This window comes from Gracilinanus agilis, chromosome 3 (genome assembly GCF_016433145.1).
Source record: "Gracilinanus agilis isolate LMUSP501 chromosome 3, AgileGrace, whole genome shotgun sequence".
Lineage (NCBI taxonomy): Eukaryota > Metazoa > Chordata > Mammalia > Didelphimorphia > Didelphidae > Gracilinanus > Gracilinanus agilis.
In genome coordinates, this window is record NC_058132.1 from 2948484 (window position 1) to 2965361 (window position 16878).

The following is a 16878-nucleotide window of genomic DNA, read 5'->3' on the forward strand; positions in this document are numbered from 1 at the left end:
GAGAATTCCAGTCCTTGCACTGTCAGTGTCTTTTCCTTTGAATTAGCTCAGTCCCCAAACCCAGTTAATTAAATGTTATATTTTAAAAAGATGAATACCCCTTCCTTTTTTCAATATACTTACTCTTCTTTCTGTATAACTAAATATAAAATGACTGAATATATTCCAGTAACAAATGACATTCATTATAATGTAAAGCTAGGATGTTTTGGCTATGGCACATCCTACCCAATGGTTCCTTCCCCAGATTCTCAGTATAAAACGTGACTCTTTCTTCATTCAGCTAGAATCAAGAGTCTGATCCCATATAACTCTATGGAATCCTCCTGATGCTTTTGTCTAGATGAAGGTATTTCAGCCTCGTAGGAAATTAAGTAAATAATTCCTTTTTCTTTCTTTTCTCCTCATTATTTACTGATAATATTTCCCCTCTAGAATACACAGTACATGCTACCTTCTCAGAAACTCTACAAAAAAATGTTCTTAACCCTATCAATTCTGACACTTGGGATGAGGAGGAATTTCAAATCACCTTCTCTCTTTCTCCTCCCCAGAATGTCCCACCTCACTCAGAGAGCACTTCCCATCTCCCTGATTCCATAGGGAAAAGTATTTCAGAGTAAAACACTTCTCCAGGTTTTACTCTTCCAACATCATTCTCCCTTCAGATACAAAATGCCTTTGTCAGTATTCCACTGGGCTTTGAATGACTGGTCTCCAGTGCTGGCCTTGGCACTCTTCAAGGTTAGGAGTTTGGTTAAATCCTTTTATGCTTCAGTGTCCTCCAGAAAGTGAATGAGGATTGTACTAGATGAATTCTGAAGTTTCAGTTCAAAATCTCATGACTTTTGCTGGTTTAGGGGTCAGTAACATTCCAGGATGTGGATGTGGACCTCACACAGGAGGAGTGGGGCCTGTTGGACCATTCTCAGAAAGAGCTGTACATGGAGGTCTTGCTGGAGAATGTGCAGAATCTACTCTCCGTGGGTAAGAAGCATTTCCTCTGTTAACCCTGAATCTTTCATTAAAGGAATGTCATCATTTCAAGCCAAACGTATAGGATTTTGAGCCCTTGTCAGTGGTTAAAAAAGTAAAAGAGCTGATCTCTGCCCTGAGTTGTGCTGCCTCTTTTCATTTAAAAAAAAAAAAGAAGTCAAATTAAAAAGAATCCAAGTCATTCTCCAATTGACAAATGGTCAAAGGTTATGCATAAGTAGTTTTCAGATGAAAAAATCAAAGCTCTCACTAATCATATTAAAAAAGTTTTAAATCCCTCTTGATTAGAGAAGTGAATTAAAAGAACTCTGAGCTACCACCTCAGCCCTAACAGATTGGCCAATATGACAGTAAAGGAAAAGGATAAAAGTTGGAGGATATGTGGCAAAATGGAGACAGTTAATGCATTGTTGCTGGAGTTGTGAACTGATCCATTAAGTCTAAAGGGCAATTTAGAATGACTCCCAAAGGGCTATAAAACAATGCACCCCTTTTGATCAATAATACCACCATTTGGTCTTTATGCCAAAGAGATCAAAATAAAAGAAGAAGGACCTACTCATAGGAAAATATTTATAACTGCTCTTTTGGTGGTAGCGAAGAATTGGAAATTGAAGGGACATTAGTTGATGAATAACTGAACAACTTGTGGCATATGTTGGTAATGGAATGCTATTGTACTGTAAGAAATGATGAATGTGATGATTTCAGAAAGAAATGATGCCATATATGAACTATGAACTGATGCCATATATGAACTATATGAACTGATGCCAAGTGAATTAAGCAGAACCAGGAGAACATTGTGCATAATAACAGTACATTGTTAAATGATCAACTGTGTTAGACTTGGCAATACTCAGCAATACAATGATCCAGTAGAATTCTGGGAGATTTACGACAAAGAATACCTCCAGAGAAAGATAGAAATGTTCAATTTGGAATGCAAGTGAAAGCATACAACTTTTCTGTTGTTTGGGTTTTTTTGTTGAGAAGTTATGGTTTTATATGAAAATTCACATATGAAAATAAAAATTTCAAAGAAATTTAAAATTTAGCTCACATCCCCTAATTCTGCTTAGTCTAGTGAGTTTATCCTGATTCCTCCTTTATTGTTTACTCAAATTGCAGGCCACGTGATAGAAATGGAAAGGAAGGGAATAAACATTTCAAAATACCAGCTCTGTCTTCTCCTGGGTAAAGGAGTTCATTCATTTAGGAACATTACTATGAATTTGATGCTCATATTGTCCTCAATTTATAGTTGAAGCAACTGAGGCAAACAGAGGTTAAATAACTTTCCCAGGAGCACCCATTTGCCATTTCTCTGAAGCTAGATTAAATTTGTTTTTCTCCCTCCAAGTTCTGATATTTTACTCCTTTAGTGTCAGCTGCCTTTAATTTCTTGATAATGGAGGTTGCTAAATGTGTCTCTATTACAAGAGGTATATGAAGAAGGAATTTTTTTATTTCAAATGGGTTTCATGATCTCTGCCTTCCTGCAAATATCCCAACAGTGAATACAATAGAAACCATTCTGTAGGTCTAACTTATGTGCCCCCTTTCCATTAAATGGACTAGGTTTTTTATTTTTTGCTCTTGATCCCTTCATTCTTTCTTATGTTCAGGGTTTCCAGTTCCTAGAGAAATTTTTATCTCCTGTTTTCAGCAAGAGAAAGCACCATGGCTGCTAAAGCAAAAAGGCCCAAGAAGCTCTTGTCTAGGTGAGTGAGGTGAAAGCAGGTGCATGAGGGTTCTTATCCCAAGACTTTTATCTATTGTAGTGAAGGAAGTTCTAGACTTGGGGGCTGGCAGACCAATGCTGAATCATGCTGTTCATTTCCTGAGAGATGAATGATGGACTCCGTATAGAGTATGAGATATAATATGTGGTAGGTCATAAAATAAGATTAGTATTTAGTGTTAGCACTAAATGGCATATCTCTGAATCTGTAGAATAAAGAATAAAGAAAAAGGTAGAATAAAGAAGAAAACATATTCCGCTTGCAGCATTATTGCATAAGAGTTAAAAACTGTGAAGTTCTTTCTCAGCTTAGCATATAAAATTTATCAACAATAACCATGTGATAGTGCATTCAAAATGATGAGAACAGAATATCTGGAAGGTTACCTGCGATTCACAAAATTATAAGAATAACAGATATGACTATTTTTTAGGAAAGATAGAAAGGGCAAAGGAGAAACCCTGTTCAATATTGTGGACAAAGCATGCTCAGGCACAGAGTTTGAGTTGTAGTCTAGCTGCCAAGAAGTTGGTCAGGCCCTTCTTCCATTCTTTACTCATGATATGAGTTGCAAAGTATGATGAGAATCTTGGGTCTGCAAATGTCATAGGTCCATTGTGAGGTTTCATTGTTATTGTATATAAAAGTATTTGTAAAAGCATCCATCTTGCAAATATGGCCAAATAATATATCCAAAAATTGATTCTGCTTGTTTACGTCGGAAAACTCCTTTTGTCCTGGGGAAATAGAATAAAAATCAGTTTACATTCTGCCATCAGAGGAAGGAACTTATATTACTCTGTGTGTGTGTATTCTCTTTCCTGCTGTATTTTTGTCATTATTTGTTTTCTTCAGAGACAGAGACTAATTTTGAAGTGAAGGAGATGTCTACAAAGGTGAGCCTTTTTGTGGAAGAATCTGCCTTCCAGAGATGCATGAATGAGGGTCCCTATCATTTCATTTTGAGAGAAATCTGTGACTCTAATATGAAGGTAAATAAAAATCCAAAGAGTGACTATGAATTCGATGAGACTGCAGGGAAATTCAGCCAATATCCAGCCCTAAATCAGTATACAAAATTGACCTCAGGAAATGACTGTTGTCAGGATAGTGAAGATAGCAAATGCCTTCCTGAAGAAGTAGGACTTCTTCAGTCACCTGAGAAACCTTTGGAAATGCCCATATATGAAGGTAACCTAGGGGGAATGAGCTTGGGCTGGAGTTTAGACCTCATTAGACATCGAAAATTTAAAAATATAAAAGTGGTTTCTGTGAGTAATAAAGGTGGGAGATCTTCCAGTCAGAACTCTGAGCTTGTTGCACGTGAGAGAATCCATATTGCAGAGAAACCATACGAATGTATGCACTGCGGAAAGGCTTTTGCTAGGAGGGGCCATCTTGCTGCACATCAGAGAATCCACACTGGAGAGAAACCTTATGAATGTAAACAGTGTGGAAAGGCTTTCACAGATAGGGGCAATCTTGCCAGACATCAGAGAATCCACACTGGAGAGAAACCTTATGAATGTCAATACTGCAGAAAGGCTTTTGCAAACTGGGCTTCTCTTGCTTTACATCAGAGAATCCATATTGGAGAGAAACGTTATGAATGTAAACAGTGTGGAAAGGCTTTCCCATGGAGGGGCCATCTTGTTCTACATCAGAGAATCCATACTGGAGAGAAACCCTATGAATGTAAACAGTGTGGAAAGGCTTTCACACAGAGGGGCTCTCTTGCTGCACATCAGAGAATCCACACTGGAGAGAAACCTTATGAATGTAAACAGTGTGGAAAGGCTTTCACATGGAAGGGCCATCTTGTTCTACATCAGAGAATCCATACTGGAGAGAAACCTTATGATTGTAAACAGTGTGGAAAGGCTTTCACACGAAGGGGCTCTCTTGCTGCACATCAGAGAATCCACACTGGAGAGAAACCTTATGCATGTAAATACTGTGGAAAGGCTTTCACAGAGAGGGGCTCTGTTGCTAGACATCAGAGAATCCATACTGGAGAGAAACCTTATGAATGTAAACAGTGTGGAAAGGCTTTCACACAGAGGGGCCCTCTTGCTAAACATCAGAGAATCCACACTGGAGAGAAACCTTATGAATGTAAACACTGTGCAAAGGCTTTCACAGATAGGGGCCATCTTGCCAGACATCAGAGAATCCACACAGGAGAGAAACCTTATGACTGTAAACTTTGTGGGAAGACTTTCACAGATAGAGGCAATCTTGCTAAACATCAGAGAATCCACACTGGAGAGAGACCTTATGAGTGTAAACACTGTGGAAAGGCTTTCACACGAAGGGGCCATCTTGCTCTACATCAGAGAATCCACACTGGAGAGAAATCTTATGAATGTAAACAGTGTGGAAAGGCTTTCACACATAGGGGCCCTCTTGCTAGACATCAGAGAATCCACACTGGAGAGAAACCTTATGAATGTAAACATTGTGGAAAGGCTTTCATACAGAGTGGCCATCTTATTGCACATCAGAGAATCCACACTGGAGAGAAACCTTATGAATGTAAACACTGTGGAAAAGCTTTCATACAGAGAGGCAATCTTGCTGCACATCAGAGAATCCACTCTGGAAAGAAACCTTATGAATATAAACAGAATGGAAGGACTTTCACAGTGAGGAATAATCTTTCTAAACATCAGAAAATCTGTACTGGAGAGAAACCTTTTTGTATGGAGTGAAAAATTATTCTCATCCTTAAGGTAATAGTTATTATTGTCTACTTTAGTAAAGCTTGTTCCTGCCCTTCTAGCAACCTTCAAGGCAAGATTATCCTACCCACATCCTTTTCCCTGTAAGACAAAAGTTTTACAGCCTGCCAGTGTTTTGGCTGATCTTAGACCCTGAAGTACCCTATGATCAAATCTTAAGTACACTTTTGTCTTGGAAATTCTTCTAATTGTATTGAAGACTTTCCCCCAAGATAGTCAAGCCTAATGGCTGGAATGGTACTCATTGTAGGCATTGTAAAACCCTCCCAGATAATCCAGTCCCCCCTCCCACTTTTTTTTTTTTTGTATCTGTCTCTAATTTCCTGATTATTCCTTTAAAATGTATATTTGCTTGAATGTACTCATTATAAAGCTATTTAACTTAATATTCCTGTCCTTTATTTCTGGATTTCAACCATTGTAAAAATGTTATAATCCCTTCACAGAGCCTTGATTGTATCATCATTTTCCTATAAATAAGATATTTTTCTGTGACTTTGGAGTATTTGTCTTAGGTCAATGGCTCGAGATGGTACTCCATATTTTCTCTATATATATAAAACATTGCATCCTAAGTGATGCTTTTCCCAATATCTTTATAATAGTGGTTAAAGAGGAGGTACTTTGAAGTTTTCAAGGTCCCCTCAATTTCCACTCCACATATGAATGTAAATAATATGGAATGGGTTTTACATGGAAAGTCTCTTTTTCTGCACATCAGAGAATGCACACTGAAGATAAAACTAATTAAATCCTGTGGAAAGGCTTTCACAATGAGGATCAATCTTGCTAAACATCAGAGCATCAACATTGGAGTAAAACTTTATGGATGTTTTCAGTTCAAATAGGCTTTCACATAAAACTCCTCAGTTGTTTATGTCAGAAAATCTTCACTGAAGAGAAACTTAATGAATTAGGTGTGAGAAGGGAATTCCCCTCCCTTTGTTTTGATGTAATCAATCAGTGACCTGGAAAGCCTTTACCATTGAGATGCTCAGAGAAAAGAAGGTGAGAAGGGAAACTGATCCCACAAGCATTGGAACCCTGGGCTGTGCCAGGTAAATTAAGGAACTATGATTGGTTCCTGAGATGTGATGTGGGAGAGCTTGTGACTGGAGAAAATTGCTTATAAAGGTGAGACCAAGCCTCTGGTCTCTCTCTCATGCTCTTCTGAACGGAGATTAGACCTGAGGCAACCTCTGTTGGTGATGAATCAGAATGGCACATAGAGTGGTAGGCTAGGCAACTCTCCATTTCTTTCCTACATTTCCCCCTGTTTACTGTCACTACTTTGAGGTAATAAAACTACTAGGAGCCTCATGATTTAATTTTAACTATTACAGTTTGGCAGACCATGAAGTTTTGACAAGTACTCTCATTTTCTGTTCTTCACTTTTTACTCTCCCTAAACTATTCTTTTTTTTTTTTTTTTTTTTTTTTTTTTTTATTTTAAACCCTTAACTTCTGTGTATTGACCTATAGGTGGAAGATTGGTAAGGGTAGGCAATGGGGGTCAAGTGACTTGTATAAGGATAAAAAATAATAAAGGCTGCTATAAATATAAAAATTAGTATTTTAATTAAAGCCATGCTGATAGATAAAGTCATTAGGCCATGCACTTGTAAGAATTCAAAACTGCCGCCCGCGCCATTATTGTTACCTCCCATCTCCTCCTGAGTCTGCTGGCCAAGAGACCACTCCCCCCTAACCCAGGAGATTTAAACTGTTCTCTGCGTGGAGACGTAGGCATCCCCACGCCCAAAGAACCGGAACCAGAAACCCATTGGACCACGGGAAATGTAGTTTGATAATTTCCACGTGTCCCTAGAAAATACATATATATACTTAAAGTTGGCATCTCCCAAATTTCATTTTTACAATTCCCCCTGAGGGCCAGCAAAAAAAAGGTTAGCCCTTTTTCTTCGCTGGACCTGTAAAAATAGACAACTTCTAAAATTTAGGAATTTGGTGGGGGGTAAAAGAAATAGATGAACGAATGGGTAAAATTAGCCGCATTGACAAAAAACCAATTTGGGGGCAGTCCCCTATTGGTATAACAGTGTACAATTAGAACAATATATACAACTCAATATCAACTCCCCATAGTTCAATCAACTGTACCCCAAAGTTCAAAATTTGGTCTTCATGGTACAGTGAAGGATTTTCAGACATCTTCAGGTGTCTTCACCAAACAGGTTGGTCGTCTGGATTCTGGGGAGATGGTAGGATCCTTATCCTGAAATTATTCTCAAAAGAATTTAAACTTTACATTATAGATTACAAAACATACATTTTCTTCTAAGATTTATACAATTCCCCCTGAAATTACTCCTAAAAGAGTTAAATATACGTATATTTTGACATTATCGAATTAAAAAAAAAAACTTAACAGATATTCCCCTGAGGTAAATCTTTTAAACACACCTTTTTTTCTTAGGTCTGTTAAGGATGAGTGGCTGAGTCCTGGGGGTTGTATGAAGTCAATTGGCAAAATAAAAAGAATAAAATTCAAGAAAAAAGAAGAAAAAGTTAACTTGTGAATGAAATGTAAAATGTGCAAAAAATCTGGGGAAAATAAACTTAGACCTTTGAATGAAGGTCTAATTAAAGTGAATTCAGCAGTTTGCAATTACCCATACAGGGCCAGGACTTAAGGAAAATGTCTCTCTCTGATCTGACTTATCATCAGCTTTTCAGGGAACTGAGCCAAATAAATAACCAATCTTAGGTGCTTTCTAGGAATCTAAGTCGAGGGGACCCACGTCCTCTAAAGTTTTAGAAAAGACTGGGACTCCAGGACTCAAACCCCAATTTCCAAGCCCTAAAGTATTGGCATAGAACTGCTGCAATTTATGCAGATTTTAGTCAGTCAAGTCTCTGACCATGTGCTTTCTTTAGCACTATTAACAGCTCTCATGTTCCCTTTTCGTAGAATCCGACAGAAAGGGGTTTAATCACAGTCCTATAGGCTCAGGTATTTGCTGTAGAATCAGAAAAAGTATAAATAATGATTATATATGTACTTCCAGTACAAGATGAGAAAAGGGAAAAATCAATTGCTCTAATTAAAAAATGTTTTAAAATTCAAAAATATATATATAGCTTAGAACTAGAAGGGTTATGTTACCCAAAATGAGATTCTCTGTGAGAGAAAGTGGGTTTTACAAAATAGGAGATTCACAATGCACATTCAAATAGAGTACCATTATTTCCAATAGCACATTTTAAAACAATAAACAATGATGTTTAAAATTATATACTTGTTACAACTTTTAAATCTTGGCTAAGAGTTTCTCAACAAACTCTGTTATTGCTTCCATAGCAAAATCTGATATTTAAAAAAGAAACCTTCTGGTCTAAATTATCCTCAGATAAGAATATACAGGAGCTCCTTGGCTTTCTGTTTTGAAAAATCCTGGGTAGGAAATGCTTCTACCCATTTAAGGCAATAATTTCTCTTATAATAAAATATATAAAAGCTTATCCTTTAAGACAACAATTCTTAAGGATTTAAAGTAAAACCTCTTGTAAAATTACAAGGTAATTCTCAAAGCATGGAAACTTTCAAGTTTCTTTAATTACCAAGACAGAATAAATTTTAAAAGAACATGTGCTCTATAAATCCAGTATACATAAGGCAAGTTACAACATAAAAAATGTGTAGGAAATATAATGTGAGTATTAGGGTAACAAGCTGGTCAAAACCTCTTACCAGTTCTAATAGATTTTTCTCATTATTTGGGAGTTACAATAAAATCATAACATAATTAATCTAGCAGCCACAAACTTCATTAACTTAAAATGATTCAGTGCAGCAGGAAAATCAACAAAATAAGCAAGATTAATTTACAAAACACTAATTAGCAAAATACAGTAAGATTGTCTTTTTAAAACAGAAATAAAACACATTCAGTTCCGAGGTTTAAAAGTCTACCCCTTGTCCAATTTAAGATTCTTCTAATTGAGTTCTGCTGAGTTTAAGGGTTTTTTTAAATAATCAGTCTTTGCTCTCAGTTCAAAGTTCTGAGCAGGTATGGGGGTGAATATTTCTTCCCCTAAGTTTAGTTTTTAATCACAAGCAAGTCTGAATAGGCCATGTGGCCCCATTAAAGGTAAATGCTAGGTCCACATGGTGTCGGGTCATGGACTCAGGGCTAGAAAAAAACTTAAAGTCAGTTTTGTAGAAAATACCCACGTGGAGAGCTTGTGTGGGTGGAGGTTGCCTAAATTAGGTCTTTAGGGAAACATGTGGAAGGGTAGAAATAGGGAGAAAGGGGAATATACTACCAAAATCTTTAGCGGCAGAGCTGAAGCAGTCTCTGGAGATCGAGATCTCGGCAAAGATGTTGGGGCTTGGGGTTCTGGAACTAGCAGAATTAGCAGCACCAGCGGCAGGATCCAAGAAGAGGTCTGCTCTGGCGAGGCGGAGATCACAAGGTCTGGAACGCTGGCAGGCTCGTAGTCAGGAAGCGGTAGGAATGGAGATCAGCAGCAGAGGCACACTGGCTGGGCTCTGGCATTTTAGTTTCAAAGCCAAAAGCCAGAATTGGCTGATCTGACCTCCCAAGGTGGTTTGGGCTGGCCTGGCTGGCTGAGTCCCGCCTGAGGCAAAAATGTGCTGTGGCTTTTAGCAAAAGCATGGTAAGGAAAGCCATTTTCCTTTTTAAAAAAAGTGCTCAAAAGAGCTGAGCCAGATGGCCAAAAAGCAGGCATGGCTATCGTTTCTGAAAGGCTATCTGGAAGATTGAGAATTCGATTTCCAAACTTCGTAAGGTTGCCAAAATTATAAGGGTAAAAAATAATAAAGGCTGCTATAAATATAAAAATTAGTATTTTAATTAAAGCCATACTGATAGATAAAGTCATTAGACCACGCGCTTGTAAGAATTCAAAACTGCCACCCGCGCCATTATTGTTACCTCCCATCTCCTCCTGAGTCTGCTGGCCAAGAGGCCACTCCCCCCTAACCCAGGAGATTTAAACTGTTCTCTGCGTGGAGACGTAGGCATCCCCATGCCCAAAGAACTGGAACCAGAAACCCATTGGACCACGGGAAATGTAGTTTGATAATTTCCATGTGTCTATAGAAAATACATATATATACTTAAAGATGGTATCTCCCAAATTTCATTTTTACACTTGCCCAGGGTCACACAGCTGGGAAGTGTCTGAGGCCGGATCCGAACCTAGGACCTCTCATCTCTAGGCCTGGCTCTCAATCCACTGAGCTACCCAGCTGCCCCTCCCTAAACTATTCTTAAATAAGTTTGTTACTAGCTAAGTTAGATTGGCTAAAAAAACAACTGCCAAGACAGACAAGACTCAGTTATCTGGACTAATCCCAAACTACTACCTTGCAGCCAAGTACTCTGGATTGGTGAGAAGGGGTTAAGTATTGGGAGAGGTTAACAAGTTTAGCTTTATCTTTCTTTTTTCTTTTTTCTCTTTTTTCTTTTTTAACTTTTTCCCAAAAAGAGGTAGGTTTGGGGAATTAAACTTTGATTTCCTAACCCAAAAACCAGGTGTAATCAAAATCTCTGCAGTTTCTAGCCCTTTTAAGGTGACTATCTTGCTTCTGGGAATCTGTTTTTTTCTTGTCTTGTCTTGTCTTGTCTTTTTTTTTTTTTTTTTAAGGTCCTTTCTCAGCCCCAGGTACCTTCAGCAATAGCTTAATTCAAACTGTACCCTGAGGGGTGGTTTTACCTACAAGGAAACATGTTTTATATTTTGCCTTCAGTATAAAGCCTTTGCTTTTTCTTGTATTTTTTCCCCTCCCAAACCTTTCTTACCAGCATTTGACCTCAAGTTAAGACTTTTCTGGCCCTCCATTCAAATGCTAGCAAACTAGGGCATGTCTGCATCCACACCATTATTTTCTTCCCAGTCTTCAGACACCCCAACCTCTAGCCCTGTGAGACACTAACCCCTAGCCAGTACACACTAGGGTAGCACCATCTACAGAGAGGTAGTGTCAGTTTACATTTTTGATGGACAAGAAAAGAAAGATGAAGAGACCACTGACTTAGTGGAGAAATTAATGAAGCGAATAGATGCATTAACTAGAAAAGGTGAAAAAGCAACTGCAAATCAGGGAGTGGCCATAGCCCCTTTACAGAAATCCACGAAGCAACCACCATCCTGTTATTTTTGTGGAAAAGTGGGTCACATAATTATGAATTGTTGGAAGGGGAATCAGGAAAATAGAAATAGAAGCTTGAGGAATAATAACAATAATAGGAACTCATAGGAATAATAATTTGAATTTAGGCAAATCATAACTCACACCAAAACAACCAATATGGGGTTTGTCCTCACTGTGCTCACTGTGGCAACTCCCTTCTGTGTGGGGGACCCTGAAGGAATAGACAGGAATCTATGATTGTGTGAGGGGAGGGGAAGGGCTCTGGAATCAGAGGGTGAAACCTTTACTTTCCAGACCCTTATATCTTAACACCAGTTTTCTCAGTCCATTTCCCCCGTCAAAATAATGAGCCTCATGTGACCCTGAAGGTTGGAAATATGTATTATCATTGCCTATTAGATACTGGAGCTTGGAAATTGGTGGGGTTTGTTACGATGCCCTCCTCAACACTGGGCTAATGTGCTCTGTTCTACGTGAGGCTCCAGAAGGATGCAAATATCAGGGTAGCTTCAGGGATAGCTCAACAAGTCCCAAAGCTAAAAGTCAGAATGGTGAAATTGGGCTCCCTAACTCTCGAACATACCTTTTTATTAATGCCATCGTGTCCTTCAAACCTTGTTGGACAAGATCTCTTGTGTAAATTAGCTGCCATCATCCAATGCCAACCAGATGGACAGATCTATCTCCACCTACCTAAGAGATCTCTGAAACATTGTCCCATTTTGTTTTTAGAGCCATGTAGTGAGGAACCAACTTACCAACAAAGTGACAGCATCTACCAGGTTCCTGATGATATACCTGATTATGTATGGGCTAAAAATTCTTTTTTTAATTTTTTTTATTTTTTAACATTTATTAATATTCGTTTTTAACATGGTTACATGATTCATGCTCCTACTTTCCCCTTCACCCCCCGCCCCCCCCCCATAGCCGACGCACATTTCCACTGGTTTTCTCATGTGTCGTTGATCAAAACCTATTTCCAAATTGTTGTTAGTTGCATTGGTGTGGTAGTTTCCAGTCCACACCCTCAATCATGTCCACCCCAACCCATGCGTTCAAGCAGTTGTTTTTCTTATATGTTTCCTCTCCTGTAGTCCTTCCTCTGAATGTGGGTAGCATCTTTACCATAAATCCCTCAGAGCTTTCCTGTGTCATTGCATTGCTGCTGGTACAGAGAAGTCCATTACATTCAATTTTACCACAGTGTATCAGTCTCTGTGGGCTAAAAATTCTAATGAGGTGGGCAGAATTTTGTCTGCTGAGCCAGTGAGAATAGAGGTGAAAGAAGGTTTCCCACCATGAAGTCCTCAGTTTAAATTAAGCAAAGAGGCAATCGTGGGAGTGAAACCCATCATAGAGTATTGCAGCAGGGTATTTTAAGATACAGCTTCTCACAGTACAACAGCCCTATTATGCTTATGAAGAAAGCCAAACTATCTCCTGATGGAAAGACTCAATGGCGTTTGGTACAAGACCTTAGAGCTATTAATAACCATGTGCAGAAAATCTATGCGGTGGTTCCTAGTCCATCTCAAATCATAACAGCTATACCAAACAAAGCTGCTTGGTTTACCATAATAGACCTCTGCTCCGCCTACTTCTCTGTTCCCCTGCACAGAGACAGCCAGACACTGTTCACCTTTACATAGGAGGGCAAGTCCGTCCTATGGACCCGTTTGCTCCAGGTTTTTTGGGATTCAGCCTCAGTCTTCTGCCAAGTCTTGCAGAGACCTTGAGTCAATTACTTTCTAAGACAGCAAAATGATGCATTATGTTGATGACATCTTGCTAATGTCACCATCTGCTGAAATCTGTCATAGAGACAGCGTGCACTTGATTAAAGAGCTAGGCAAGAGGGGCCATAAAATTCCAAGCCAAGCTTCAGTTCATGAGATCAAAAGTGAAATATTTGGGATTCATTTTGGAAAAGGGCTCCAGGAGGATTTTCTAAAAGAGAACACAAGACATACAGAGGTTGAGTTTGCCTAGAACTAAGAGGCAGCTCAGGGAAATCATAGGAGTAATGAGTTTCTGTAGGAACTGGATTCCAGGTTATGCTCTCATCGCAAAACCTCTGGTAGAGCTAACCAGAAAGGAAGTTCCAGAACTGTCGAAGCTAACTAAAGAGCATATTCATGCCATTGAAAAGCTCAAAGTGCTATCAGCGCCTGCCCTAGGAATCCCTGACCATAATAAACCTTTCCTCTTTTATGTTCATGAGGATAAAGGGATAGTCTCTAGTGTTCTCACACAATTATTTGGGAATACTCTTAGACCAGTTGCCTATTATAGCTCAAAGCTAGATTCAGTAATCTCTGGAATGCCAAGTTGTTGGAGAGCTATTGCTGCTGTAGCCATCATGTTTAGGAAAGCATCTTCCTTGGTATTAGGGGATGAGCCAAGAGTATTTTCCCCACACCAAGTGGAATCTACTCTAAGGAACACTACACTCCCAAGCTTTCACCTCCCAAAGGTTATCACAATACCAAGCAATCCTGTTGGCTAATGAAAACATCACATTTCACTGGTACAAAATTTTAAATCCTGCAACTCTGATTCCAGATTTACCGCTGGAAGGAGAGAGTCTACACATCTGTGAAGATGCACTTAACGTCGTGCATAAAACAAAGGATGGTCTATCTGATAGTCCCATGGAAAATCCCAAGTTGACTCTTCACAGATGGGTCATCTTACTTAGTAGGCAATCTGAGATTTATTTACTGGTGCAGCAGTAGTGACAGCCTCTAAAACCCTTTTGTACTCATCCCTCCCATCTACTATGAGTGCTCAAGGGGCAGAATTTGTCGGTTTGATTCACGCTCTAAGGTTACCCAAAAATCGGAGGGTTAACATTTACACCGACTCCCGGTATGCTTTTGGAATAGTGCATCATTCCAGTGAACTCTGGAAAAACCAAGGCTTCATAACATCTAATGGCAAACAGATAGTGTATGGCACTTTAATAAGTGAGCTGTTAGAAGCACTCCAATTACCAGCCCAAGTTTCGGTTATTCATTGCAGAGCCCACAGCAATGTTAAGTTTTTAATCATAACACCATTCAAGGAGAAAGCTTTGAGACCTTTAGAGGTGTTCCTGATACAATTACTATATTTAAAGAGACAATAGAATTGCATTCAGAATCAGGTTTACTCAACAAAACTGATCTGGAAGCTCCAGTATCTAATAGGCAATCAGAATACATATTTCCAACCTTCAGGGTCACATGAGGTTCATTATTTTGAGGGGGGGAATGGATTGAGATAACTGGTGTTAAGATATAAGGGTCTGGGAAGTTGAATGTTTCACCTCCTGATTCCAGAGTCCTTCCCCTCCCCTCACACCATTATAAAGACCCCTGTCTATTCCTTGAGGGTCCCCCATGCTGAGCAGGGTTGCCACAGTGAGCACAGTGAGGATTAACCCCATATTGGATGTTTTGGTGTGTTATGATTTATCACATTCAAATTACTATTCCTATATGAGTTCCTATTATTGTTATTATTCCTCAAGTTTCTATTTCTATTTTCCTGATTCCCTTTCCTACAGTTCATAATTAGGTGATTCACCTTTGTATAAAAATAACATGGTGGTGGTTACTTTGTGGATTCCTATAAAAGGGCTATGGCCACTCCCTAATTTGCTGTAGCTTTTTCACCTTTTCCAGTTAATACATCTATTCTCTTCATTAATTTCTCCACTGTCAGTGTTCTCTTCATCTTTCTTTTCATGTCCATCAAAAACACTAACTGACACTTGTAAGAATAAAAATGGATATAAAAGGATAGATTTTAAAATATTATGGTTTTTAAAGATTTATTAATAGCCATTAAAAATGAAGCCTTGTGCCATATTAAGAGTTAGTTTGAAAGACCTGCTATTTACCTTCACCACCATGGTGCTTCAGCCGAAAAAGAGTGCCTTCCCTTCCAGGCACTTCCTTTTTATATCTTCTATGTTATTACACTTCCTGTCTACCTGATTATGCAAGAGGAATCCTGGGAAATGTAGTTTGAAAGAACCCTAAATATCCACAGGAAATTTAGATCAGGTACCTCAAAATTTCCAATATCACACACTCTATTTAATTCTTCGAGATCCATATTAACCCAGTTTGGGCAGTTAGTCTTAAAATAGTTCTTAACCATCTTACAACTGTTTTTTTTACAAATTTTCTCCTCATTTGTCTAACATCTCTTTCCCTAGAAAGATCTAGGTCAACACATATGCCTCCCAGCTCGATAAGCCTATCCATGAACTGAGAGGGGTTTTCATCATCTTTTTGCCTGAGATTTTAAAATTTATTCCACATACCAGGCCTATCAAAGCAAGCTCTCATTTGGTAATGCATTCTTAGCCTGACATAATTGTAAGTAATCTTCCTCTAAATTTGGGTCTCATTAAGGATTTTCTTATAGCCAATGAATCTCTCCCTCTCCCTTGGCCTAACAAGAGAAAGTGTCTCTTTCTCTTAGCAGGGCGTGGAACAAATTTTCCATGTTACTGAATTAATTTATTTGTAACTACAATGTCTTTCTTTGAATCTCTCAATATCTGGTGGAGAAATGTATGATGTCTAAGGTTTACTAAGTTCCCACATTTATTATAAGTGGGAACATCCCTTAGGGGGAAGAGGCCTTTAATTGTCTGTGATCACTGCTGTTTGGCTTGTTGTTTGGGTTGCAGTGGAGTGGGTGGGGAAGGGAAGGAATGATAGGGGGATGGGAGTAGGGGGGGAAATCACCTATTTATTTTTTAATTTAATTATTAAATTTCCTGACTTCCTCTTATTGTGCTACCCTAGTGTGTACTGGCTAGGGGTTAGGGTCTCAAAGGGCTAGAGGGTGGGGTGTCCTAAAGACTAAGAATTAAATAATGGTGTGGGTACAGACATGCCCTAGTTTACTAGCAAAATAAAACACACTTCCTTATAGGTAAAACCACCCCTGAGGGTACAGTCTGAGTTTTAGCTAAGACGTTGGGAAGAATTCTCTCCCTTACCCTCCCCCCAGGGGTAAGAAGCAACTGACCACATGCTTACAAGTGGGCCTACAGGCTGGGGGTGCTGGGGCACTAGCTCTGACAGGCACCTGGACTCTGAGGCTTTACTGGGGAAAGGTTTTGCAGGAGCCAGTTCACAGAAGTGGCCTGACAGTGCAAAAAGCTCGGGTGGAGAGCACAGGTTGTGACCAGGGTCCCCTACTGTGACTTTGCCTTTAATGGGCCCTGAAACTCTTCTCAATGTCCAGAGAG

At 39.0% G+C, this 16878-nt stretch overlaps 1 protein-coding gene across 1 annotated transcript; it reads left to right on the forward strand.

Moving 5' to 3' along the window:
* The first annotated feature begins 675 nt into the window (after positions 1–675).
* Positions 676–5868, forward strand: LOC123239326 (zinc finger protein 420-like). Its single transcript, XM_044666604.1, has 4 exons — positions 676–744; positions 861–987; positions 4212–5041; positions 5126–5868. The coding sequence occupies exons 1-4, from the start codon at positions 676–678 to the stop codon at positions 5450–5452; spliced, it is 1353 nt and encodes a 450-aa protein (XP_044522539.1). The 3' UTR covers positions 5453–5868.
* Positions 5869–16878: the final 11010 nt, after the last annotated feature.

What these genes read in the sequence shown, in the direction of transcription:
- LOC123239326 (XM_044666604.1), top strand. Translation starts at nt 676, where the DNA reads ATGCCTTTGTCAGTATTCCACTGGGCTTTGAATGACTGGTCTCCAGTG. An exon ending in TGGCCTTGGCACTCTTCAAG is followed by an intron (nt 745 to 860) that starts GTTAGGAGTTTG and finishes TTGCTGGTTTAG; the next exon opens with GGGTCAGTAACATTCCAGGA. An exon ending in AGTGTAAACACTGTGGAAAG is followed by an intron (nt 5,042 to 5,125) that starts GCTTTCACACGA and finishes CAGTGTGGAAAG; the next exon opens with GCTTTCACACATAGGGGCCC.